Source organism: Primulina eburnea, chromosome 15 (genome assembly GCF_022965805.1).
Source record: "Primulina eburnea isolate SZY01 chromosome 15, ASM2296580v1, whole genome shotgun sequence".
Taxonomy (NCBI): domain Eukaryota; kingdom Viridiplantae; phylum Streptophyta; class Magnoliopsida; order Lamiales; family Gesneriaceae; genus Primulina; species Primulina eburnea.
Genome location: NC_133115.1, coordinates 35,617,715 through 35,645,191, shown reverse-complemented (window position 1 = coordinate 35,645,191; position 27,477 = coordinate 35,617,715). Strand labels below are relative to the sequence as shown.

The 27,477-nt window shown below is 40.0% G+C and overlaps 5 protein-coding genes across 8 annotated transcripts; 3 read left to right on the top strand and 2 right to left on the bottom strand.

Annotated features, from left to right (window-relative positions):
• The first annotated feature begins 3,129 nt into the window (after positions 1-3,129).
• LOC140815149 (uncharacterized) lies at positions 3,130-7,455 on the top strand. Of its 2 annotated transcripts, none has more exons than XM_073174260.1 (2): positions 3,130-5,727; positions 7,032-7,455. In XM_073174260.1, exon 1 carries the CDS (start codon positions 3,441-3,443, stop codon positions 5,520-5,522), a length of 2,082 nt encoding a protein of 693 aa, XP_073030361.1. In that variant the 5' UTR covers positions 3,130-3,440; the 3' UTR covers positions 5,523-5,727; positions 7,032-7,455. The 2 variants fall into 2 exon arrangements, with proteins under 2 accessions (XP_073030361.1, XP_073030360.1); XM_073174259.1 differs by having other exon boundaries at positions 3,131-5,727; positions 7,004-7,455.
• A 767-nt stretch (positions 7,456-8,222) lies between these two features.
• LOC140814738 (uncharacterized) lies at positions 8,223-10,387 on the top strand. Its single transcript, XM_073173823.1, has 3 exons — positions 8,223-8,500; positions 9,704-9,792; positions 9,908-10,387. The coding sequence occupies exons 1-3, from the start codon at positions 8,452-8,454 to the stop codon at positions 10,190-10,192; spliced, it is 423 nt and encodes a 140-aa protein (XP_073029924.1). The 5' UTR covers positions 8,223-8,451; the 3' UTR covers positions 10,193-10,387.
• Positions 10,388-10,524: 137 nt separating this feature from the next.
• LOC140814737 (cysteine synthase 2-like) lies at positions 10,525-11,785 on the bottom strand. The gene is made up of 3 exons (XM_073173822.1): positions 11,389-11,785; positions 11,147-11,309; positions 10,525-10,978 (listed from the first exon to the last, which is right to left on the bottom strand). The coding sequence occupies exons 1-3, from the start codon at positions 11,766-11,768 to the stop codon at positions 10,649-10,651; spliced, it is 873 nt and encodes a 290-aa protein (XP_073029923.1). The 5' UTR covers positions 11,769-11,785; the 3' UTR covers positions 10,525-10,648.
• Positions 11,786-13,297: 1,512 nt separating this feature from the next.
• Positions 13,298-15,524, bottom strand: LOC140814854 (two-pore potassium channel 1-like). Its single transcript, XM_073173952.1, has 3 exons — positions 15,371-15,524; positions 13,848-14,774; positions 13,298-13,533 (listed from the first exon to the last, which is right to left on the bottom strand). Exons 2-3 carry the CDS (start codon positions 14,747-14,749, stop codon positions 13,383-13,385), a joined length of 1,053 nt encoding a protein of 350 aa, XP_073030053.1. The 5' UTR covers positions 14,750-14,774; positions 15,371-15,524; the 3' UTR covers positions 13,298-13,382.
• Positions 15,525-16,418: 894 nt separating this feature from the next.
• LOC140814724 (meiotic recombination protein SPO11-1) lies at positions 16,419-26,222 on the top strand. Of its 3 annotated transcripts, none has more exons than XM_073173806.1 (16): positions 16,419-16,576; positions 16,662-16,761; positions 16,975-17,048; positions 17,153-17,254; positions 17,335-17,408; positions 17,869-17,885; positions 23,485-23,554; positions 23,626-23,662; positions 23,939-23,986; positions 24,084-24,142; positions 24,209-24,240; positions 24,327-24,432; positions 24,549-24,705; positions 24,778-24,841; positions 24,935-25,102; positions 25,987-26,222. In XM_073173806.1, exons 1-15 carry the CDS (start codon positions 16,441-16,443, stop codon positions 25,059-25,061), a joined length of 1,203 nt encoding a protein of 400 aa, XP_073029907.1. In that variant the 5' UTR covers positions 16,419-16,440; the 3' UTR covers positions 25,062-25,102; positions 25,987-26,222. The 3 variants fall into 3 exon arrangements, 2 of the variants coding, with proteins under 2 accessions (XP_073029907.1, XP_073029908.1); XM_073173807.1 differs by having other exon boundaries at positions 24,585-24,705; positions 25,987-26,218; XR_012114143.1 differs by lacking the exon at positions 24,549-24,705 and having other exon boundaries at positions 25,987-26,221.
• Positions 26,223-27,477: the final 1,255 nt, after the last annotated feature.

Sequence of the window (27,477 nt, the reverse complement as noted above, 5' to 3'; positions counted from 1 at the left end):
TCGACGTACAGTGGCCACACGGACCCGGACACGGACCTGAGCACGGGGTCCGTGCCGTTACTTTTCACTTAGTGCGTCTAGGCAGTACGTACACGGACCCCCACCCGGACCCTCTCACGGGGTCCGTGTCTTCATGTTTCAGTCGATGCCTTCTTCCAGAGCCTACACGGACCCCCATCCGGACCCAAGCACGGGGTCCGTGCCCCTTCTTGTTCACGGCACGTATGATACAGTAGGTAGACGGACCAGTACACGGACCCGGGCTAGGGGTCCGTGTACACACTGTTTGGGGAGAATATTATTTTTGGTTCCAAGGTTTGATGTCATGGGTTAGTGCAAGGATTGTTAAGGTCATGTCATGGGAGATTATAGAAGGTCCTAAGATATGATGGAGCTCGAGAGTAAGCATCATTTCTCTACGTTTAAGTTATGCAAGTTAAGATTGAAATTCATGTTAGTATGTCGCAGCGACGGCCCCAGTCGAAGTCCAACGAATCCCACAGCGCCAAGTAAGTATGTATGACGTGCAAGAAAGTATTTTAAGCTTTGAGGTATGCTAATTGTCTTGTGACCAACGAAAGTTAAGGATTGGAAAGCGTTAAATCATGAACGGGGACCAATCCGCCCGTTAAATTATGAACGGGTTAGATCGTGGTTGTGAAGCGTTAAATTATGAACGTGGATCAACTGGCCTGTTAAATCATGAACAGGGATCTTATGTATGCGACAGTGGATACGTCCCTGTCAGCCCAGTACTGTGGTGAGTCTGATCAGGCGTTTATCATGTTAAGGGTCACTTGCTTTGAAACATCCTCCACGTAAAATTATGCAGTTAAGTATGTTGAAGTATGAAAGCATGTTTAAGAAAAGTTTATGTTCATGGCACGTCGTAGTATGTATGTTCAAGTTCAAGCTTATTTCAAGTTGAAGTTTATGCAAGTCCAATTTAAAGTTATGTATGTCCTATTTTAAAGAAGCATGCGATTTTTATTATGTAGTACTCGTTACTTCCAGTTTATACGTGTTGAGTCTTTAGACTCACTAGACTTGATCGATGCAGGTGAGTACGATGCGTAGGAGACAGGAGGTGGCGACCAAGGGGCAGGCTTGGGCTGAGTGGCAGGCTAAACCCGAGGACCGCGAGCTTATGTTTATGCAAACTTTTAAACTACTCTGATGTTTTGTTTTTTTATGTGAGACGTTTTGAGACAGCATTATTTTAGCAAACGTTTATGGATGATGGAATATTTTAACTGGATATTATGTGAAGTTTGGGTGAGTCCAGTACAAACGTTTTATTTGAATAAAATTTTTAATTTTTCCGCAAATTCCAAGTAGTTAAGTACGGTTCGTTACACCAGTAATCAATATTCGTCTTCCAGAAACTGATCTAAACGATAATAAAACCAAATCTTCATCATTCACAAGTTAGTATATTTCTTATGAACGTACCGACCAAATTTCAGCTTGATTTAATGGTTCAATAAGTAAAAAACGCTTATGCAATTTAAATGATTCTGGGATGTACAAATCCGAAAATTATATCTTTCTCTCTATATTTTGTGTATAATTTTTTACAGCTTGTTGTTTTCAACTAGAGTAAGACACATTTTTTTATTATTATGAGCTAGATTTATTGGGTCTGAGCGATTTCCACATGAGTAAACAAACCCAACAAATCTCTCCCTTTTCCGACTATGCTCTAAAGACGCAACCATATTGACATCAAGAATTATGATTACCATATTCTTCATGTTTCCAAAAAATTATCAGTACATTCAATTGATAAAATGAACTCCCCCAATAGCATTCAGCATCTAATTTCTTCAATCTTTTCACAGCATAAGTTGCCTGAGAAATCCTTAATTTATTTGGTGGATGGTCACTTTATAAATCTAAAAAAACAGAAATCATATATCTTTCATTTTAAGTATCCACTGAGTGCATTCCTAATGATTCATAAACCTACTTAACTTTATATAATCATTTTGTCATTAGCAGTGTTTCATCCCTTCCTTGGCGAGATGGCCTCATCGGGCGCGTCGATTTTGTTTACCATAGAAATTTGTGAGTGTGTCAGGCATGGAAGCGTACCAAATATGTGAAATCTGACTTCTACGATCAAGCAATGTGGATTTCAATTCGATCGTTATATATAATTATCTCAATAAACCACCAAAACATAGGAAATTGAATTAGAGAATTTTATGAATAGTAATGAACGATAACAAATTTTATATTGTTCATTATGAATAGATTCAACATTTTTTCATTAGAATTGAAAAAAGCTAAAGAAATATAAGCTAAAAATGAAGGAACACCAAATAAAAACTAGAAATCTTGAAATAAAATGAACTAAAATTGAAGAAATTATATTGAACATTTTTGCTCGAGTTGTTGATTGATGAATTGTGTGTTCTTTTCTGACTATATTTTGTATCTTTTTGTTCATTTCTCAAACCAGTTTAGCCCATTTTCCACGTTCATTCATCGTGGAACATGCCTCAACTTCCTTCATCAACGTCATCAATCGTGTGTCAACTTTCAACTCAATTTCTTCACCGTGCGTGAGGTCCAGCTTCTCAAACCAACTCAATCTCTAATGAGCTTAGACTTTCTACCGGGCTTTAGCATATGATGGATTTGGCAGATCACGGGCTTCGACAACAAACGTATTTTGACATAACTTGGGTTCAACTATTTCATTACACACGAAACACGTTTGCACAATCCATCAATAATTTGTTAAGTGAAAATGACACGAAAAAACAACATTGATAAAGATGATGAAGTCAAATTTGTAAATTTTATAAATACATTCCGCTCGTAACTTTATAGTATATATATATATATTTTTTTACAAAAAACAGATTCCAAAGCAATTTTTGAAAATTTGTAATTATACATTCATTTCATCATGTAGATAAAAACCCAAGAAAGCTACGTTTTCCTCCCTTTTCCACTTTCTTTCTCCCGTAAACTTAATTCACAAAATATGAAAATTATTTGACAGAAAAAATGAGATTTGTTATACAGAGTAGAAAAATATTGAGACTTGCTACATATTAAAAAAGAATAAAACTAAAAAGAAAATGCAAGGCTTCTATCTCGGTCCGCTGGTAATAATAAATTGAGTGGGATGTCCGGATCCGCATGTGTTAGGTAGTAGGATATTATCATACGCACCACAAGGACACGTTAGCATCTCTGAAGTGCATTACGGGATAGACTTGCCTTCAGTTTTATCCCCTATCAAACGCGACCTTCAAGATTAGGGTTTCTCTAGTTCGAAATTGGAGGGGAAAACAATCAGCTTAAGGTAAGATCCTTCGATCGCAATCTTTGTTTTTCCCTACTCTGGTCCCATATTTTGTTTCAGGGCTTTAATTTATAATCATTAGAAACATAGCCCTGAATTTAACCCTAGTTTTAGTCAAGTCATGGATGAAAATGAAGATAGAGGCAGTGGCTACGGGGGAGATCCGAACGAGCAGTTTCACCGGAACGAAGCGATCTCCGCAGTGGCGGACGAGGGTTTTATGGGTGAGGAGGACGATGACTACGAAGATCTGTACAACGATGTGAATGTTGGCGAGAACTTCATGCAGTCTCTTCGGAAGACCGAGGACAACATAGTGCAAAAGATCGAGCAAGTTCCGGAGAATAAAGAAAAATCGACCCCCCCACCCTCTCTTCCGCAGCAGCCGGTAGTGGAGAATGCCCGTGTGGGTTTACTAGATGAGAGGGATACTTCTAGGGTTCTTGGTGGAGTAGAAGGGTATCAGAATGTGGGATTTGGAGGAAGTATTAATGCGAGTAATGTTGGAGTTGGTAGAGGTACTGGAGCACCTCCAGGTGGTGGTGGACTAAGGCTTGAGCTAGGGCAGTCATCAAATAAAGCGGTTGATGCGGAGCAGATGGTGAATAACAGTGTCATGAATAATCAACAAATAGTTCAGCACCATCAGCCCCGTGTTGCTAATACAGAAAATATTGTGAATGTTGGAATTACAGGGAATGCCAATGGAACTGGTGGAAATATGTTTGGAGGTGATATTGGTGGTGGTGTTGGAAGTGGAGGTGGGGGGGCTGGGACTACTCTTTATGTTGGAGACCTGCATTGGTGGACGACAGATGCTGAGCTGGAGTTGGAACTGTGCAAGTATGGACCAGTGAGGGAGGTGAAGTTCTTTGATGAGAGAGCCAGTGGGAAGTCGAAAGGATATTGCCAAGTTGAGTTTTATGATCCTTCAACGGCCACTGCTTGCAAGGAAGGGATGAATGGGCATCTCTTCAATGGCCGACCTTGTGTTGTTGCATATGCCTCGCCATATACTGTCAAAAGAATGGGCGAAGCGCAGGTCAGCAGGAACCAACAGATGGGACAGACGACTGTTAATCAACCACGGAGAGGGCCTGTGGATTTACCCAACAGACCTATTGGCGTTGGTGGTAATATTGCCACTGGTGGAAATAATCAAGGTGGTAGCGGCAGTGGTAGCGTTGGCGGTGATAATAATGGCCGAGGTTTCGGTAGAGGAAATTGGGGTAGAGGCAATTCTCAAGGGGGGATGGGAAATAGGGGCCCAATGGGCCACATGAGGGGTCGGACTGGTGGAATGGGTTTTCGTGGCCTAGTGGGTAATGGTAATGGATTTGTGCAGGGGATTGGTGCTACACCTCCAATGTTGCATCCTCAAGCAATGATGGGCCAAGGTTTTGATCCTGCTTTTGGAGGGCCAATGAGCCGAATGGGTGGTTATGGAGGCTTTCCCGGTGCTCCTTCGGCACCCTTTTCAGGAATGATGTCTTCATTTGGACCTGTTGGAAATGTTGGTTTGCCTGGTGTTGCTCCCCATGTTAACCCTGCATTTTTTGGGAGAGGAATGCCCATGAATGGCATGGGTATGATGCCTAATCCTGGTATTGAGGGGCCAAATATGATGATGTGGTCAGATCCTAATGTTGGAGGATGGGCTGGTGAGGATCCTGGAGGGAGAGTTCAAGAGTCTAGCTATGGGGAAGAAGCTGCATCTGACCATCAGTATGGAGAAGGAAGTCAAGAGAGAGGGCCATGGCCAAATGCAACAAAAGAAAAAGACAGGGGATCAGAAAGGGACTGGTCTGGCTCTTCTGAGAGAAGGTACCGGGATGATAGAGCAGGTGGGTATGACAGAGATGTGCCTAGAGAGAAAGATATGGGGCGCGATCCTGATTGGTCAGAGAGGAGGCATCGTGATGACAGGGATGTTGGTAGAGACCGGGAAAGGGAGCGTGACCGTGACCGATCCCAAGACCGTGACCGTGACCGTGATCGGGAGCGAGAACGTACCAGAGACGATAGGGAGCGATATTCAGATCAGCATAGGTATAGAAATCGAGAGGCTGAACAAGATGATGAATGGGACAGGGGAAGATCATCAAAGGCTCATAGCAAGTCAAAGCTAGCACACGAGGAAGAGCATAGATCAAGATCAAGGGATGCTGAATATGGGAAAAGGCGTCGCCTCACCTCTGAGTGACTCAATAATTTGCTGCAGGATTTCTTGAGATGTAGTTTTAAAAATATGATTGGACCCTAAATAAATGTTGTTAACTGCGATCTCTCCAAGTATTTGCTAGCTTTTTCTATGGAATGCCTGAGACTTCTACGGACAACGGTGGTTTTTGGTGACTTCGTCAATGTTCTGAGATTCCTTTCGAGGGCCATGCTTGTCCTTGAGTCAAGTAAGTTACTCGTCAGCATTCTCTTTAAATTTACGAGTTTGAACAATTAGTAAATATTTCATCTGTTCCATTGGTCTTGTCTTGGTAGAAAGGTTGTTTGTTTGCCTCACATATAAATATAGCCCCTCTATATTTACGTTTTGCACATTCATAGTTGATAGTACTTCAATGAAGAGCTCTGCTGGCACATAAGTGCCTTTTCTTTCTTAGGTATTAAGAAGATGAATCTGTTATCATCATCCCTTTTTGCCATGACCGCTTTGTTTACTTGCCTTTTTCAATCCATAATTGAAGTTTTAGGCATGTTTAGGAATGTGTGATTGACAAATGAAATCACGAGTGAACAATTTTTTAAGTTGATGTTTTGTTGCCTAGAGATCCCAGTAGAGGCAGCCGTGGGTTCTGATATTGGGATTGTAGCGGTGGTTTATGAGATACTTGATGGAGATTTTATTATGTTTTTGATATTAATTCAGTTGCACGAACATGGAAGTGGTGTTGGCACCTATGTTACACTCCCTGTATGAGGAAGATAGCATTTAGATAATATAGTCTGTGGACCGTGGAGGGTATTGTTGAGGATAGTTTTACTTAGTGACTTGAAAGTAAGGACCAAGACGGCAAGACCAACCTCACCAGTGATTATAAAGTAATCACCAACATCGATAATGGATATTTCTGTTGTCTTTAACTTTGTAGGCTCTATATGTTGACATGTTCTTTTTGATTCTTGCCCTTCTATTGTATTATTCACCCTCTTGTAACGATGGTTAAAATAGGAAATTATTGCACCCAAGGTATTTGTATGCAGTACAATTGACTCTTCCGCTGCCTTTCTATAAGCCATATGTATGGTTGAAAAGAGAAACAAATCATTCTGCTTGACGTTGTAAAGTAGTCCACAATTAGTTGTTAGTACATTCCAATAGCGCGCACACACACACACGTATACATGCATATACATGTATATATTTTTCAATCTGTAGAATGAGGTTTTAGTTCTTCACTCATAAATATGTGATTCCTCTGGATAGACTGAGCTTATCTGAAATCTCAACTTATTTGTCAGCGATCATATTCTGATGATAAACCGTGATTCACTTGGTGCAATTAATTTAATCAATATGGAATTTCCTCTCTGGTGATATTGGGATGGAGTTGATTGACAATCTGAGAAATTTTTTATCTATATAACTTTGTTACATACATGTGTTTATGATCACATGATGCACGTGATATTGCATTTTTTCGTCTCACATATTCCTTTTGATGTTAGCTTGAAGGGTGTCTTTTTTCATCTGAAGCTTTTCTTCTGGAGTCTGGATTCTTGTCTTAGCGGATGGTGCATGAAAACTTCTAGTCAAGGGAGGATGAGATGGCATGGTGACACTTCTTAGCTGGAGTCGATTTGCTTGTGGGACCTTTATTTCAGTTACTAGACTCTTTATATGTTTTTATGTTAAATATGGCTACTGAATGGACTAAAATTCTGAAGTGTGTGAGACGTACTGGAGTTTGAGAATGTTACTGTATGGATTTGCTGTATTAGATTAAAGTCACAGGATCTTGCCGTTCACAACCCCCTTTTTGTGTTTGATTTTTCTGTAATTCTTTACCCCCCATGTTTTTCTCGGTTGGGTGTATCATGTATTCGTGTTAATTCGCTGCTCTTTTACCAAGATCATGTAGAATACTAACCACGCTTCTGTAAATCCAGAATTTTGTACAGTCAAATCACACTTGTGTATATTACAAAGAATGTGATATTTTTTGTTCAAAGTTGTATATATATCGCCATTGTTTGTAAATTGATGAGTCTTGGATGCCAGTTCTTTGTTTTACTTTGATGCTACTCTGTGGCTTGCATTCAGATGATAACATGATTGTATTTGGTGATCAAGAAATCATCAAAATTTTTAGGTTAACCTGAGAACATATTCCGTTTCTTTTTGGGTTAGTGTGGTTCTTATGAATAGTTTAGGATGCTTTTCTTTGAACTTTTATTTATATGCTTGATGTTAGACTTATGTTGGCCAATTCGTGTTTATGTTCTTTCTCATTTGAATAGGAAAGAAAAGATCGGTAGGTTACTAGTTTCACTTTTCGAAATAAAAACACTAAGTTCTTTTTTCTTAAAAAAACATTTTTGTTGTGTTTTAACTTCAAAAACACAGTTGCAGACATCTAAAGATTACCCATAAAAGCAAAATGGTACACGGGCTGAGCCTTTCGATGTTGATTTGCCAATCAGCTCTCTTTTTTACCGTTATCGAAAATCCAGAAATAAATTGTCATAGCAAGAAAAAACAAGCAACTTTATGGAATTTGGTTTTTGTCATTAAGCAATTTGATAGAAATTTCACGAGGAAGAGATATTTCATCTCGAAGAGTATCGACAACAATGGGCCGCAGAAATTGAGTCAGCCTTATCTAGATATTAGAAGCCCAACAATTTGTGGCCCAAACGAAACTTGACGAGAGGGTGGTGCTGTAATTTCGTGAAACCGCTTCAGAGTCGTCGCGTTTATTGCCGAGCTAAAGCAGCATATATTTTTCTAGGTCTACGGTTTTGTTCAGAATCTTAATCGATTTATTCTCATTAAGAGATTCGATTCCGCAATTTTCGTTTGCGAATCGAATTTTGAAACCTTTTTCCGATTCGGGGTGTTGAATTGCGAGGACATATTATTGGTGGCCAACGAAATAGATGATCAGCAGCATTTCATGGACTCTTCTCCAGTGCAGACCACTCCTATTGAAGAAGATGAGTGGGGTACTGTCGCCTTTTTCTTATATTTTCCATTTGGTCATCTTTGAACTGACGAATACCTTTTTTTTGAATATTTTAGGATAATTTGAACTGCTTGCTTATCAGTATTTTTTCAAATAATTTAGGATCTTGGTAAAAAATTTTTGTATGGATATATACTTGTATGCATACTTATATGTTTGGTGTATATTTGTATTTATATGCATATGTATGGCGGGTACTTGTCTGTGTATGTGCCTTTGGTGATAGTATATTAGAGATTGAGTTGGATAGTTTAACATTTGAGTTTACTAATCAGGAATTTCAATTATCGTGCTTCAAGTTATATCACCTAACGAATGCAGAGCTTTCTTTAATGGAAGGTTCTGATTTGTGCTTCTATTTGTATTATGTATCTCTCTTGATTTGGAAAAAACTGGTTGATAAAATAAATCAAGATTATGAAACTTTTGCTCTACAATCCTGAATTGTGAAGACATAAGAAATAATATATTAAAGATTTTATCCTCTTAAAATATTTACCTATGGTACTGGCGTAAACTGGCGAATCAATGAATATGTCTGGAGATTTTGATTCATGTGCAAAAGGTTAAAAAATAGTGGTATAAGCATATAGGAAAACGAAGAGGTCTATTGTGTTAGTCTCGCAGCAGTATGATTTATGTAACCGATGTCCCACATCGAGTTTCTTGGTTGTTGATTATGTTCCTCTTGCACGGTTCACTTGTGGAAAGGTGCTCGAGTGGTTGTCCATTTAGTGGGTTATCTTCCTGGAATCTTGGTTGTCCTCTGTGGTTTGGATTAGAAAATATTTCTAGCACACGATGTATCAAATGTTTAGAGCCACAATACATGTGATGCAGTGTCATTCGTCTCTCCAGTTGTGGGAGAGGCCAGATATTCAAAACCTGCTGAGAATAGAAAGCCTCTTCCCCAGTTTTAATGAAAATAAATGTCTATCATTTGTGTTTCTGAGAGACCGGCTCTTACTATATTTTCCTGTTGGTTACCCTTTAAAAGCGAGAAGATTGAAAATCTTTCACACTCTTTGCAAAAGCTTGTGAGTTGTGACTTTTAAAATAAATATCAGAAATAATTGAGACACTATTTGACTTATCCATGTTTCATGTAGAAAGTTGCTTGTTCTATTGTGTATTTTGTTGTATCGTTTTGTGCCGACCCTTTGTTTTTGTTCGATTTGCAAAGACACTGATGGATTCGTGATTCCAAGCTTGGGAATATTTGATAGAGTTACCGTTTCTCCAGCAGTAGAAGATTCTAAGCCTCCAGTTCAAGTAAACACTTTGTTTTGTTTTTTCTTTTTTCAATCTTCAGAGACTTGGAAGCTAGCTAGCTAGCTCTCAGTTCATTTTGCTGAAATGAATTTCAAATTTATCTGTCACGTTGTAGCAACCTAGAAAAGAAGAGAATATTTACCTTGGACCCCACGGAGCCCCTCCATCTCAGGCAAAACAGCAAGAGCGAAATTTCTCCGGCAACAAGCAGAAGTTTAAGCAGAAACTCAGGGAAGCGGATAAAAGATACAATGGCACTGGGCGTGAGAATAAAGTTGATAACTTAAGGGAGCTTGTGGGCGGTACCGGAAAAATGCCCTTGATTGCATCCAAGAGTCCCAGGGATTGGCTTGACCCCCATTGTCACGAGTCCCAGTTTGAGAGGCATAACCGTCATTAGATTTCTTGCTGTCTAATTTTAAGTCGCTGTTGATTTCTTGCATTTCGGGTCACAGTCTAATTTTTCTTTCAATAAGTAGATTTTTTTGTGCACATTAAGTTCCTGTCTCCTGGTGATTACATTGCAATGTTATGGTCAGACTCTTTCTCAACTTTTGAATGTGCCAAAACAATCTCAATGGTCAAATTCTGCTTCTGTTTTTTGCCAACATTCTTGTATGAGTTGCTCTACCCTCAGAAAACAGTCATGTTGATGAGAAAGAACTGATTATTCACCCCTGCCCCTCCCTCAATGCAAATTTCAAGTTCCAAAACTGAAAAAAAATAAATCAAAAGACACTTGAAGATTTCCAAGCAATAAAGAATAAAAAATATGCCAGGTTCTCGAATTGATCAGCAAAGAAACCACCACCCTTTAGCAAAAGTGCTCCCTGTGGCCGCAGCTGCAACAATGCATTCAAATGCCCACCAACCTGTTCCCGAATCTCTCAGGTCCAGTGCCCTCATAGTGGGCTCTAAAATTTGCTAGGTTCTCGAATTGATCTGCAAAGAAACCACCACCCTTGCTGTCAACTAAGCTCGTCAAACTATGCTTTCCCTGGACCAATACACCATTCTCAACTTGCTTTATTTGTTTGCTAGTTTGCCTAGAACTTTGGTGCTCCGATGCTAGTCCTTTAGCCTCAAGTGCCCTTCCCCGTGCAATATTGACATAGTGTTCAGTGTGTGTGATTGAAACAGGCCTAACTCTTTCAACAGTGGCACCAAGTGCTTCTAGAATTTGAGACTGCAAATGATTAAGCAAAGCATAACACGTGGAATTTTTTATTCAAAGAATCATACTCAAAATTGATTGAAACAAATCTACTATTATGCTTTTTTTTTTCTTTTTTTGAAATAACTAGTCTTTGAATACCAAGAATTCCTGAAAATAAGAGTTAAACGTTAGATATACCTTCTCAGCAGCATCATCTGGAACAACTACATGGCACTTGCATCCATAAGCTGGAGCCGCTGTTGCAAGACTAATGGCCGTGCTTCCAGCACTGCCTTCTGTAACTACTCCTCCAGGAGAGAGTTCTCCAGATTCTATTCTAGAAATCTGCTTTTCCGAGAATCTGCGAACCAAAATAATGATAAAATCACCCCATAAAAATAGAAATTTTAAAACAAATTCGAGAAAAATAAAGAAATTACTTCACATCCGGTGGCGTGAGAGACTGACTGTTGATCCTAATCAGAGCAGTGTTGCCAATGGCAGCAAGAATCCCACTTCTATGCTTTCTGTAGTTCCTACACAATCGGGCCCTTCTGCTGTGGATAAGAATATAATAAAGCACGGCAATTACAGAGAGTGCAGTAGCGGCGGCGCCGGCGGTTTTAACAGGAGGCACCATAGTAAAATCAGCATGAGAACGATCCTCAGGCGGATCCGGGCCGGACTTATGAATTGGACCCAAAACATATGACAGTTCGTGTGATGGGCTTTCTAGAAAAGGCGTCACGATGGTAAAATGGGCCAGATAGGGAGCATAGGTCCAACAGATCAAATGGCCCATAATCACGTCATCGGACATCAGTCATCACTCATCAGCAAAAAATTATTAAATTAGAGTAAGTCTCATGTGAGATCGTCTCACGGATCATAATCTATGATACGGGTCAATTCTAACCATATTCACAATAAAAAGTAATAATTTTAGCATAAAAAATAATACTTTTTCATGGGTAATCCAAATAAGAGATCTGTCTCACAAATACGACCCGTGAGACCGTCTCACACAAATTTTTGTCTAAATTATAATAAATCTAGAGAGTGAACTCAGAAGCCAGAATGAACCACGGAAAAAGAAAAGGATAAGGTAGAAGAAAGAATGTTTAAAGCTATTATCTGCTTTATTTGAAATTTGACTAAATACAACGATTGTCAATTTTAACTGAAGTAAAAAACAGAAACCAACTTCGTGGTTGGTGTGACATAATTCTTTCCCATCGTGGGATAATCATAATAAAAGTTACAAATCATTTTCGAACTTAATTGAAGCCAAAGAGAGAAGATTTAGAGAAACTCTTCTGGACAAACTGGTCGATTATTAAAAACATTTCGGGTTCAAACTCTGGTGATGGTAAATTTAATAAGTAGTTACTCTGCACACGCGATGCGTGTGTGTACAATCTTTTTTATCATTATCGATGCACTAAAGTGAAATTTTATAAATTAGGTAGAGAATAAATTGATATTTGAAATAAGAAAAATAAAAATAAAAGTGTGTTGAAATTTAGAAAAACAAAACAAAAAACAAAACTGTAATATTAATATCATATAAAGATAAAGTTAAAAGAAAAAATTGATATATTTTATAACTAGTTATTATCATGTACTCGACTTTAATAAAATAAACCATATGAAATAAATTTTAAAACTGGGGCGATCTAAAAACCTCGTGCAATTTACACTTTTTATTTACCTCGTGGTAAAAAACAATGGGCATTTTGGGGATTTAAAAAAGAAAAGTACATGGTGATTTACAAGATTTCTCACATGCCTCACACTCGCACTACCTTTTACCCGAGGAGAATCTCTGCACATCACATCTCAGCCATGGAGATCCCAGAAAAGCTTCTCAAGTTCAAGTTCCACATTCTGTTGATCTTTGCCATCGCTGTTCTGATCTTCTCCCTCTGCTATCTGGCGCCTCGTTTTCTCGATGTTTTAAACTACTTTTGGCCACTCCTCCTTTCCACGACTCTATTTCTCATCGCAGTCGTCGTGTTTGGCCGGATTTCTACGCCGGACACGGATTCTCCTGGCGAAAAGGCCGTCGAGGGGTTGTTAGACTTCGCCGATGGCCAATCGGAGCACGCCAGTTTTTGAGCGAGTGATGTTATTTTTACGCTTGTTGGACGCTTTCTAGCCGATCGGGCAATGAATTGTATATTTTCCATATTAATAATAAAATACCAAGTGTTATTCAATTTTACTTCGTATCAAGTTCGAGAAGTGTAATCATTTGAAATCTCTCTCGTTATTCTCTTAATAAAATAGCCTTTAACAGATTTAAAAAATGCAATCCACAACCACAAGGCTTGAAGAAATACACACATCCAAACAAAGTAACTCATTAAGGTGTAGAAACTAAATACTACTCTCAGATGTGTTTACAAATCTTACAGATTTCTTACTCTCGTGTTTAAGCCAACTGGGCGAGAGTTAAATCACACGGAGATAAGGTTCCAGACTGATCGACGTCAAGGTTGTCAAACTCTTCTAGCAGAAGGTTAATATCCTCTTGATTGATTTTCCCCATCTCTTTTAGCTTATAGATGATGAATTCAGCAGCCCTGTAATTAATAGATCGCAATCAGTGGCGAGAACTTATTATTAATACATAAAACTTTCATTACCAGCTGTGCATCATTTTATATTTTCATCGGTTAAGGTCGGATATATACTCATTTCTGAGCCTACGTGAAGGCCATAATCACTTGTTTTCAGGTACATGACCAAATTAATTCACCGTTCGATTTTAAGCTTTTTTATAAATCTGACTATCAACTTGGGTGACTGAATGTGAATGCAGACGGACATCAAACTAAAAAGTAAAAACACAACTCACAAGAAAGGTAATGTATACATAAGTTCACAAGTGACTTACTCCACAGTCCCATCGGCGTCAATATCAGCCGCTTCCAAATCCGCATTTGTCATCCTCTTGGTGAGAACCCATTTAACCAGCGCTTTCTGTCTTCCCTCGATGTTAAGCTCTGCAACATAACACAAGAACCGAGCCAAACAAATAGTACCTGTCAAAATCCAAAATATAGCGAAAACACGTCCAGCCTTTGTTGAGAAGCTTTTATCTCCATAACCCAATGTTGTAATTGTAGAGCAAACACAATAAAATGCATCGATGATGCTCAATTTCTCGACAGTGACCAGAAAGATTGTGCCAACAGTGATAAGGACTATGAGGATGGACAACATCATAAAGCACTTGTATCGAACCCTGTTGTTCTCCATCTCCTTAAGAATGTCAGTCGGACCTAGTTTTCTCCTGAGATGCATTGCCTTAATAAGCAATATCTCTTGCTTTTCTACTACGTAGTCTGCTCCTTTGCTTATTGTTAAACCTAATAAAGTCATCCCCGTGAAGACAAAAGTGCAAGCAAGAAGTTTTGTGACGGCACTGTTAGGCACGAGGTCTCCATATCCAACAGTGGTCATGGTCACTATGCAAAAATAAATAGAATCAAGAACGCCATTTGTTTTAATGCCGCTGATCTTGTTCATAAAAATGCTAAAGCATATGGTACCAATAACCAAGTACAATATCAGATAAATGATCACTCTTCTGAAGCTGGGGTTAATGTTATATACATAGGAATCAGGACGTTGAAGTGGCTCGTGTGTGCAATCGATTTCCCCAGGAACAAATTCAGTCAATGGAGCGGTTTTGCTTCGACGATATCTCCTTCTCTTAGCACCAGCTTTTCGATTGATTGAATGCGTATGACTTAATAATGCTGTTGATAAGGAGGTTTCACCGTCACTAGCCATTTACTTCAGTATTTTCACGAAAAACCTGAGAGCCCCAAAACAAATTTGAGTCACCATTACATAAAAACTGTCCAAATTCTTTGGAGTTGCTGGGTGAGAAATGTAAAACATTAAACCCAGGCTGAAGATCCATTTGGAGTTCGGACAAATCCAAACGTTCACAAGAAAGAAAGCATTATACCAGTATACTTCTGATCAATATGTATTTCCACCCTTTCCCACTACAAATATTCTTTGATCACTTCTCCAATATTTATGGAGTCATATTACTAACAATAGAACATAGAAAAGGGTCAAATGAGATAATCTATTTGAGGTTGGCAAGCCCGAGACTGCAGGGTGAAAACTCATTGGTTTTTTAAACGGCAAGATTCTAAATCTGAATTATTTTATATATAAAAAAAGAAAAGAAAACCAATCAACAGCATTTCACGTCCTTCAAATCCAGGCAAGTAAAAAGTTAAAATGATGAACAGTATACAAAGAACTATAATCGGTCAGAATTCAGATGGCAATCCGATCCCATCTATGTAGAACCCATACGCAATTGAAATAAACATAATATGGAATTTAGAGATAAAATCGAACAGAAGATGTAGCTGAGGAGAAACTTGGACTTACGAGAAGTGGAAGCGCGAATCAGTCGTGTGGTGTCGTTTCCAGAACTGGAGTCGAAGGTTTCGCTTTACAAGTGCCGGTAAGGTGTTCGATGTTTCGCACTTTGATGCCATCATTAATTTGTCTTGATGATGATTAAATGGTAAGTCAATTGTTTGACTTCTTAAATTGTGATTTGATTTGGCCCTAGTGTCTTTTGTTCTTTCAAAAAATTTGGATTTGGATTTGGATTTGGATTTGGATTTGAAAATTCTACATATTTGAAATATCCCAACTTAATTGTGTTTTGTGCTCTGGCAGAGAACAACTTAAGTTGGGATAAATTGTTATAAACCGTATAAATTAAGATTGGGAATAACCGTACGGAAACACAACTTATTTGGCTGAAAAATACCAAAAACCAAGGCATGGGACGTAAATATCTCAAGTAAATGCATGGTAACCATTTTCAGCTCATACAAAGCTGTACAGATGATAATTTAACGATACGAGTAGTAAAATGTGATTATCAAATAGCGAACTATTTAATAGACTCGTAATAGTTCGTATTTTTGTTATTATATTTCTCATTTTTTTTTCAGTTTCGACATACTTAATTATATTATTAAATTTATAAATAGATATTAAATAAATGATAGGAAATTTACATATGTAGAATCAACAAAATATTTTGATAACATTCTTTTTGATATGATATTTGAACAAGTGAGTTGAAGACAAAATGCTTTTCGTGCAAACATCACACCTTACACGTGTTACATAGTTTTTCAATACAACATTTAGAAATTATATTTCTCATATTATTTTTTGATAATTAGAAATATTTTGTTCGTTATTTTTAAAATGCATAAGTATTTTTTTTAACTTTTGAAACTTGATTTTTGAGTACAAGTTATTAAATAAAAAATATATTAAAATGATCATCTCAAATATAGTCTGCTTAATATAACCATATATATATATATATTTATAAATTTTCCTTAATAAATTCATAATAATTTTTAAAAAATAATATAATGTGAATTTTCTAAAAAATATATATATTAAGTTTTAAATTGAAATTTAGCGGCAACATGAGCCGCGTTTCAAATTTCTTGAACCCTGTAAGTTCAGAAAATTCGGCTTCTTATGCTGAAATGGAAGACGAAAGGGGAAACGGCGAACAAGATTCCGAGTGTGATCGCTTGTACTTGCTGAAGAAAATCGGAGGTGTTTATGCATTTGCTATATTCAGTTCATAATATTCTTCTTTGATTTCGAATCTTTTTTTAAAAGTAAGCATAAATTTCTGTAGACATCACTCGATCCTTGCTCGAATGTCTTGTTAGCGGTAGATCACCGACCTTATACATCGATAAATTCAGTACCTACTGTATCGAAGCTTCTGGATACTGGTGAGATTTTCGTATCATCTTAGTTATGTTTGTATCATAGATTGTGCTCAATCAGGATTTTAGATTTTGTTGGAGGCATTAAAGATCAAAGTGACCATACTTATAATTCCCTGAATGTCGATAATGCACATGTCTACCAGGAATTTCGTTTTAAGAGAAGTGATATATGATAGTTGATCAGTGTCTGGATCAATTTTTTGAGTGTATGGACAGCTGCTGCAGATCTGATTTACCCAACGGAAAGGAGATTCTTACAATGCAAAGAGAAAGCCATGCGCGTAGATTGGGTGTGTAAAGCTTCTGCGGGCAATCTTTCGTGAATTAAAGTTAGAGGATGGCGAGACCAATTTACTAGTTCAAGGATTTTCACCATATTCTTACTGGTTTTCAGATGTTCTGCTAAGAGTTCTCTTGATAGTTCAGCAACTCCTGCAAGAAAACAAACATGGTTCGAAAAGAGATATATATTACATGCACCCTTCTGTTTTTAGAGGTGATTTCTCAATCGGCCTGAAATGGAGTATGTTATGATCACTTTCTCATATTTAAGTCTACCTTCATTTGACAAAACAGAGCAATCTGTGGTTGATCGGGTTATAAATGATATTTGCATCCTTCTGCACTGTAGTCGGCACAACCTGAACGTGGTTCGTTCTCAACAGCTCATGATTTATTCTCTTTTATAATTTTATTTCAGCTTTGACAAAGTAGAACCTTGAGTACATTTGTGTTTAAGTATGTCACATAAGCTCTTTTATGTCTCTGCTCAAATATTTTTTTTTGTTTTATACAATTTAAGATGGTTGAATTGGAAACAAGTTACCCAGCGAGAGAACTACTGCGGCGAAACATTTTATACTCCTGAAAGCTGTAATTTAGTTCCCCTGTATGCGAAGAGTTGATTCAGCGTTTGCATTGGGAAACTTCTCTTTGGCAGTATCTGTGGCAACTTCCCAGTTAAACACACATAATATGGTTTATGGAGTCAAATCGAGTCTTTTCGCCAATCACGCGTCCCTTGTATCATAAGCTTCACATCTCCTTGAGAGCAGTGCATAATAATTAACTACAAATTGTGATGTTGTTTTCTATATCGTCTCTTTGCAGGTATCCGTTGGAAATGGGTAGTGATACTCACGGGAAATTTAGGGTCCGATCCCAACGAGCGTCACTAGTTCAGACGTGGGCTTTAAGATGACCCTGAGCCTGAAATCAAGAAAAAGACCGTTAAGAGGGGGCCAGGAGGGTGTCCTGGCGTAGCCCCTCCGACGCTCAAGTCAGTGACTGAGGATATATGGGGGGAGCAGCTAAGGGTGCTGCTGGAAACAATATAGTGAATCCCCCAAATGAACACTCGAACATGTTATTTATAGGAGAATACCTGGGTCACCTGTGGGCCTTAACCTGTGGGCCTTAGATATGGGCCAGGAGTTTGGGCCAGATCTAGATGGGCTTATCCCAAGGGTATCACCAGTCTCCCCCTCCCGAGTCGAACTGAATCGCAGGTTCGAAGTTCGATTAGTTGTGCTGTCCTCGGGTTACCGGGTGCAAGTTGTGCATTATCTTCCAGCTGTTCATCAGTCTCCAAAAAATTGGAAACAAATCAAGTCGCAATCCTGCAGCTCTCTCTCGCTTACGCTCAACGCGCTCGCTCGGCCGAGCTAACTGCCGCTCGCCTTACCAGCTCGCCCCAACACTCCGCCCCACCAGCTCGCCCCTGCCCCACCAGCTCGCCCCATAACTTTGCCCCACCAGCTCGCCCAACTCCCAGCCGCCGAGTCTCGCCCAAGCACGCCCACACTCGCCTTTATATCTCCTCGCCGCCAGCGCCCGAGCCTCGCCCAGCACACCCTCAGCAGTAGCAGTCTCGCCCAGCAGCAGCTCGCCCAGCAGCAGCAGCAGTCTCCCCCAGCAGCAGCAGCTCGCCCAGCAGCAGCAGCAGTCTCGCCCTCGCCCCAGCAGCAGCAGCTCGCCCAGCAGCAGCAGTAGTCTCGCCCTCGCCCCAGCAGCAGCAGCTCGCCCAGCAGCAGCAGCAGTCTCGCCCTCGCCCCAGCAGCAGTCTCGCCCAGCAGCAGTCTCGCCCAAGCTCGCCCAGCAGCAGCAGCCTCGCCCAGCAGCAGTCTCGCCCTCGCCGCAGTAGCAGTCTCGCCCAAGCTCGCCCAGCAGCAGCAGCAGCTCGCCCTCGCAGCAGCAGCAGTCTCGCCCTCGCCGCAGCAGCAGCTCGCCCTCGCAGCAGCAGCAGTCTCGCCCAAGGTCGCCCAGCACCTCGTCCAGTACGTTGAGAATTTTGATATATTCCCTTGCGAATGGTCGTGCGATTTCTGAAGAGCTTTTGGGGGCGTTGCCCCCAAACCCCCACGACCTGATCGGGCAGGTCGATCCCCGCGACCTGACCGGGCAGGTCGATCCCCGTAAACTCTGCTCCCCCAACAACTTTCGTTATCGACTAACCAAAAAAAAAATATTTTTCCTCCCAAACTCTGCTCTTCTGCTAGGCGATGCCTTAGCAGGAAAATTTAATTCTCCTCCACTCTACTCCTCTGCTAAGCGACGCCATAGCAGGAAAATAACAATTCACCACCTCCATCCTCTAACTCCTCTGCTAAGTCGGGTCTTAGCAGGAAAATAAAAACTCAACATCTCCACCCTCTAACACCTCTGCTAGGTGGCGCCATAGCAGGAAAATAGGAATTCAACACCTCCATCCTCTAACTCCTCTGCTAGGTGATGCCAAAGCAGGAAAATAGGAATTCAACACCTCCACCCTCTAACTCCTCTGCCAAGCCGGGCCTTAGCAGGAAAATAGGAATTCAACACCTCCCCCCTCTAACGCCTCTGCCAAGCCGGGCCTTAGCAGGAAAATAAAATTCAACGCGCCCACCCTCTAACTCCTCTGCTAGGCGATGCCTTAGCAGGAAAATAAAATCAACACCTCCACCTTCTAACTCCTCTGCTAAGCCGGGCTTTAGCAGGAAAATAAAAATTCAACATCTCCACCCTCTAACTCCTCTGCTAGGTGACGCCATAGCAGGAAAATAGGAATTCAACACCCCCACCCTCTAACTCCTCTGCTAAGCCGGGCCTTAGCAGGAAAATAAAAATTCAACACCTCCATCCTCTAACTCCTCTGCTAGGCCGGGCCTTAGCAGGAAAATAAAATTCAACACCTCCACCCTCTAACTCCTCTGCTAGGCGACGCCTTAGCAGGAAAGTAAGAATTTCACCTCGTCGCTCTCTAGCTCCTCTACTAGGCGATGCCTTAGTAGGAAAGTGAAATCTTTCTTCTACACGCTGCTCCTCTACTAGGTGATGCCTTAGTAGGAAAATAAGAATTTCACCTCGTCGCTCTCTAGCTCCTCTACTAGGCGATGCCTTAGTAGGAAAGTGAAATCTCTCTTCTACACGCTGCTCTTCTACTAGGCGATGCTTTAGTAGGAAAATAAAATTTCTCCCCGCTCCAACTTTGCTCCTCTGCTAGGCGATGCCTTAGCAGGAAAAATAAAATTTAATTCTCCTCCTCCACTCTGCTCCTCTGCTAGGCGATGCCTTAGCAGGAAAAATTTTAATTCATTTCATCTTCACAATACAACATCATCTACGAACTTAATATAATAACTTGGCTTTATTAAATTTCAACTGATAACATAAGACAAATTCAGAAACAAAATACAGCAAAATTCAACTCAAGATTAACATTCTCTAAGGTGGCAAGCGTTCCTGAGCCTCTTTAGACCCTTGCCCGGCTCATTCTCCAACTTTCATCTCTGCTCCTCTTGTACCTCCCTAGAACAAAGTTACCCACTTCTTCCTTTCCTAATCATGTTAAGCTCCACCCGCGCTTTCTTCCCCTCTTCTTTCACTATCCCCTCATAACACCGACGCGCGACCCTCTGGTCCCCGCATAAGGCTCCAACCTCCTTCCCTACAGGGAACTTCAACTTCTGATGATATGTGGACGCTACAGCTTTGAAATCCTTTAGGGCTGGTCGCCCCAGAATTCCATTATACGCTGAAAGGGTATCCACCACGGTGAACGCTATCATTTTTGTTACCCGTCGATGCTCATGTCCCAAAGATAGAGGAAGGACAATTTGACCGAGCGGCGGGATGGCATGTCCTGCAAATCCATATAGAGGAGTGGAGATCGGCTTGAACTCAACTCCCTCCACCTTCATCTGATCCAGAGTGCTCTTGAACAGGATATTAACAGAGCTTCCATTATCAATAAAAATTCGTGCCACATCGTAATTGGCAATGGTGGCAGTCACCAGCAAGGCATCGTTATGTGGAGTCACAACGCCTCGGAGGTCTTCCGGCCCAAAACTGATGACGGTGTCTTGTGGTAAGTCCGCACCCTTATATATCTCAAAGTTCTCCAACCTTCTCCCATGTGCCTTCCGAGCTCGCCCGGAGTCTCCATCAGTAGCACCCCCCGAGATCATATGAATCATCCCTCTCGTGGGGTGGTTATCTTCATTCGCTCCTCTCCTCGGTTCAACGGGCTCCCGAGGGGCATCCTGACCTCGACCTTCTCTCCTCGGCTCCTCGATCCTCTGATGTATCCACGGAGGGCCTCGACCCCGCCTAGAAGATGGGCGAGATCTCAGTTCACTCCCGGACGAGGATCCTTCTTGTCGACCCCGCGGCGGAGGCCGGGCACTGCTCTCAACCTTCTGCGACTTCTCCCCCCTCTCCCCTGACTCCCTCACCTCCATCACTTTATCCCGATTCCTATTCAGTGGAACATGCGATGAGAATTGTCCTCCGCTTCTAGTTCTGTCATCCTCCCTCTCACCTGCACCTCTCTTCTTACCACTTCTCTCGGCTCCATCCCCCCTACTCCCTCCTGGCCGGTGTTCCATCCTTCTGTACCGTTGAGCATCTTCCAAGTTTATATATTTCTCAGCTCGAACCAACAAATCATCATAGCTCGACGGAGGCTTCTTGACCAACGACTTAAAAAACTCTCCTCCCCTCAGTCCTTGTGTAAAGGCACTTATCATGATGTCAGGGGTAGTCGCCGGTATCTCTAGCGCTGCAGTGTTGAAGCGCTGGACAAACTCCTGCAAAGTTTCAGCCTCTTGCTGTTTCATCACAAACAGACTCAAATAGTTCTTTTGATGCTTCTTGCTGCTGGCAAATCGGTGCAAGAAGGCTGCAGAGAAATCCTCGAACGACTGTATGGAATTGGGCTGCAGGGTATTAAACCATTGTTGGGCTGACCTCACCAATGTTCCCAGAAACACCCTGCACCTGACTCCGTCCGAATACTGGTGCAACAGAGCTGCATTCTCAAATCTCCCCAAGTGTTCCTCGGGGTCTGTATGTCCGTCATATTCTCCAACGTTTAATTGTCGGAAATTCGGAGGAAGCCCTTCTTCCAAGATGGCTAGTGAAAAAGGGCTCCCTCTCTTGGGTACCGGCGCCCGACTTCCTACCTGCTCCCTCAATCTCCGTATCTCCTTCCACATCTCCCCCATCTCACTAATCTCCCCACTTGGACGGGGTCGCGTCTCCTTCACCCTACTCTGACTGCCCTCCACATTGTCCTCCTGCTCCTGGCGATCTGCCTGCTCTTCTGCAAACATAGACTCTTGGTTCCTCCTCATAGCCTCATCAACTGTCCGATAGATAAATTGACCCAACTGCTCCAAGGTCAAGTTCCCCACATTTTCATTAGGACGGGGTTGCTCGAACCTGGTCTCTTGACGAGGTTGTTCAGTTCTTGTCTCCTGATGGGGTTGTTCCTGCCTCGGCTCAGCATGAGACTGTTCGGGTCCTCTCTGAGGACGCGATGATGCTGAGTTAACTCTTCTACTCCCTCTCCTCCCTACCATCTCTACGTCTCAACTCAGATTTTCCCACAGACGGCGCCAAGTGATACTCACGGGAAATTTAGGGTCCGATCCCAACGAGCGTCACTAGTTCAGACGTGGGCTTTAAGATGACCCTGAGCCTGAAATCAAGAAAAAGACCGTTAAGAGGGGGCCAGGAGGGTGTCCTGGCGTAGCCCCTCCGACGCTCAAGTCAGTGACTGAGGATATATGGGGGGAGCAGCTAAGGGTGCTGCTGGAAACAATATAGTGAATCCCCCAAATGAACACTCGAACATGTTATTTATAGGAGAATACCTGGGTCACCTGTGGGCCTTAACCTGTGGGCCTTAGATATGGGCCAGGAGTTTGGGCCAGATCTAGATGGGCTTATCCCAAGGGTATCAGGTAGGTATATATGTGGTTTAACTCTGAATTAATGGAGATTGAGATGGCCTAGGTGCTGAGGTTTTTCTGACATTTCAATGCTCTTCATTCTTTTATGATTCAATGTTTTGCATGGTAGAAAATCTTTACCTACATGCTTGATCGTGCTTATATTATTCTGACATGATTATATGAACTGAATATGGTCGTAATTAATGGTTGCAGTTGCCAAAAAACTAGTTGCTCGATGATTGTGCTTGCACGTGATTGACATATATCTTTATTTGACAACAGCACGTTTCATTATTGTTGCATATGTTGGATTACCTCTAAAACTTATTCATCATTTTACACGGAACTCACCATAAGTCTTATATTAACATCTAGCGCCTACACACATAGCTGTGTCTTCCCCTTGCATACACTTCTTAAAAGATCATTCATATAAGTAACAACTGCGATAGCTCTCACTTTATACCGCTTTATTCTGTGGCTAACACTCATTATCTCTTCCGTGATTAAGATTGGTAATGGGCTGGCTGAGATTTACAGAAGCTGGGAGGAAATTCGATTGCATTAATTGTCCTAACATGGTAAGAAGAACAAAAACTTGAGATTATACTATGTCATTCAGAATTGTAAATCTTTCTAGCTTTATCCACAGGCGCACCATATTCCTGTGCATGTAGAAGATGTAGAAGGTATCCACTTGGCATAGATGCATGACATAAATGTAGTGTTTGATCGAATCTTTCCTGGTAAGGTGACATATACAATTAAGATGAGTTTGACCTTTACAGTAATAGAGTTGAATTTACAGCACTAAAAGGAACCAGAACAAGGATTATCTTGTATCAGAATATTCAGTTTATCCTGCAGTCGATACGTTGATTCAGTCAGTATACTGTTTGCGTAATCTCTTGAGCTTAAAGTAATCTGATTATAGATGTATAAATTCCCATAACACTTACTGTTAGATATAATCAGTGTGGCCGAGTACATATTGATTGTGGAGAAAGAATCAGGTAAGTCCGTTCATTTATCTCGTATGATTCATAAGTTATAGCTGCTCAATGTCTGATCGTGTCTGATTAAGATCATTTTGGTTTGACTATTCTGCAGTATTTCAGAGACTGGCAAACGACCAATTTTGCAAACATAACCGATGCATTGTTATCACTGTATGAGAAGTATTTCTTTTGTTTTTAGATTTTCTTGAAACACTCCCAGTAAATATTTCTACACAGGGAAGAGGATATCCTGATGTTCCCACAAGAAGGTAAAGACTTTGTTTATCAGTTCTGTCCTCAAATCTCCACATGTTATTTTGGCTGATTCATTTGCCTTCGCCTCTTTTTCTTCCAGATTTTTGCATCTACTTACTAAAACATTGCATCTGCCCATATATTGCTTGGTGGATTGTGATCCATATGGGATTGATATCTTGACGACCTTCCGATTTGGTTCCATGGTAATGTATATTCGCTGTGGCATATCTATGCATTCATACGCGTAAATTTATGTCTTTTGCTCTGAGGAGTTCCATAATTAATTTGGGTTGATATTATACCTTGTTTTAAAGACCAGGATTCTCATTCTCTATTATTCCTCTACATTTTCAAGCAAATGGCTTATGATTCCAAATCACTACGTCTCCCGGCTATTCGCTGGCTTGGAGCCTTTCCATCTGATTGTAAAACATATCAACTCCCACAACAGTGTCTCCTACCTTTAACGGATGAAGGTTAAGATACATGACACAGAACCATGTGTTTATCATCTCATCTTTTCCAACTAATTTTAAGTGTTTTGTCAGATAAGCATAAGCTCAGAGGCATGTTGCATAGGTGTTATATGGAACGTGAAGTACCCTATTGGAGGTAAAGCTTCTTGATTGGTAATTATTTTTTGCGTAAATGCCGGCCATTATAAAAAACACATTTCAATCCACGTGTAATATTTTACCACCTCAGGTTCGAACTCAAGCAACTGTTGGACAGTGGAGTGAAATTCGAGATTGAAGCATTGTCTGCAAACTCACTTTCATTCTTGACAGAGAGTTATCTCCCATCCAAAATCCGAAAGGGAGCATACATCTAAGCTGCTGCCTTTGCTTCTTATCCTGTTACTCAACGATCAAGGTATCTGAATATGTTGCCATTGAACATATGAAAAAATTTATCTTGTAATTGAATGCTGAAAATTAGGCCTGTTGACATTTAATAATTAAACATACGCAAAAAGGTATCTGAATATGTGTCTCATGGCCTGTTGGCACCCTTCTTATAGAATGCTGAAAACTATCTCGTGTCTAAACTTCGAACCACAAAAATTTGTCTCTTGAACGTGTGGGTACCATAGGTGAATTTTGATGAAGTAGTATAACTTAAGTGATATCATAAAAATTTATACTGAAACAGAAAAATGCAGACGATAACATACCTATCTATCCCCGCTGACTTTTGCTTTAGATGGCAGTGATCATCATTGAGTTTAGTTATTGTTTCTCATATTGAGACTCAATATGGTTTCATTTTTTCATGAATATTATGATAGTGAAGGAAATAAATCCCGTTTAATTTAATTTTAGGAATAGTGATTCTTATAGGGAATTGATACTGTCATCACATTTTCCCGGGATTTAAACAATAAGATAAGATCCTAATATTTTATTGTTATTTGGGAAACCACACGCAATATGATCCAATGTGAAACAGGCAACTACGTAAAATTGGTATGTACTTCAGAATCTTATCCTAATTAAAAATGGAACGATATGTACAAAATCATTCGAACGATTAATTTTCCATATTCAAAAACCTTAAAATGTGATTAAATACTTATATCTACCGTACAAAAACAAACCCATATATCATATCCATAATTATTGAGCACACATACAGCCTTTTGATATCGTTGTAATGGAGCCTTACGCTGAAGCGGTATTGAATCATAAATTGTCATGTTTCTTGTTTTTCCCTTAATATCCCAGCAAACGTAATGCTTTTTGAATGATGTGTTGTAGAGTTGCGTTCTGAAGGTGAATGTCCATTGTCAGGCCTGCAAAATGAAGATGCTGGAGGTTCTGGGTTCAGTTTGCGGTAAACAGTAGTAGTTCATGCTTTTTATTCTTTTGTTTTATGTAAGAACCACTAAATGATTTAGCTAGGGCAGACATGGGGTGCACGGAGAAAATTAAACTTTTCTTTTTTAAAAATATAAAATCCTTTCGAAACATTGATTTTCTTTGAAATGTTCCCTTCATCAAAATATATATTTATTATATGATCCCGTTTTAATATAGCATTTCCAACAAGCGTTGGAGCCAGTTTTGTGGGCTCTAAAGAACTAAGAATGAGTTAAAAAAATTGGTTTCGGTGTTATCTCAAGTTCATTTGAGAATTTATAAAAAATTCCATGTATCCTTTACGTTATCTTAATGTTGAATTAAAGTAGATATTTATTCTCGTTTTTGGGATTTATGAGAAAAAAATGTAGATCCTATACATGTATTGATAAATGTTTACACGTGAAATGATATGCATATTTATAAATCTACGTATTTCTGAATAAAGGGTTTGGGGAATTTCGAGTGGCAGACATTGAATTTGTAGGTTTTACTTAGTTGGCCGGAAAAATAATGGAAATAAAAGGCCCTCTAGTTAAGAATAAAACTAATACGTGAAATACATACGCATGCATTTTGTTTTGTGTGCGCAAAAAAGCGTCAAATAATTAATTGTTTGTTAAATAATTATGACCTTGACTTTTGTTCTATTTTTTTAAACAACAATATACATGCACAAATTTTGTCGGAGCAAAAATGTTATTTCCGATAAAAAAAAATTAGAATAAAATATTTTTTATTGACATATTTCGTATGAGAATGAATTTTTAAATTACCCATATATATATATATATATATTTTACTTTAAGAACTTTAAATTATTTGAAAACTTAAATTTAGGGTACTTAGCAAAATTAAATAAGACGGTTCGTGAACAAAAAAGGAAAAAATGCCCAGTAGAATTATATTCCAATCTCACTATAATGGATTAATACAAGTGTATTTATATTTACAATCACTAAGGATAAAAAGGTAAAAGATGAATATACAGAATAGAGTTTGTTATATTGTTCCAACAGCAAAACAGAAGAGAGATCTAGGGCCTTCTAGATGGTGAGCTTGTGCTCTACTTCATATGTGAACATATAGCTTCTTGTGCACTTGGTTTTGATGACGTCACTTAACATCCCCCGTAAGGTCAGCATTTATTTTTCCATAATGCTGAGCTTGGATCGAAACCGCTGAAAGTTGGGAGAAGATAACAATTTTGTGAAGACATCTGCTATTTGATCAGAGGAGGGAACAAATTGGACACCGAGTTGCTTAGCCAAAACTTTCTCTTGAACAAAGGAGAGATCTAACTCAAAATGCTTAGATTTAGAATGTAAGACATGCTTGGCACTCAACGAGATTGTACTCGTATTGTCCAACCATAGTATGGGTGAAACA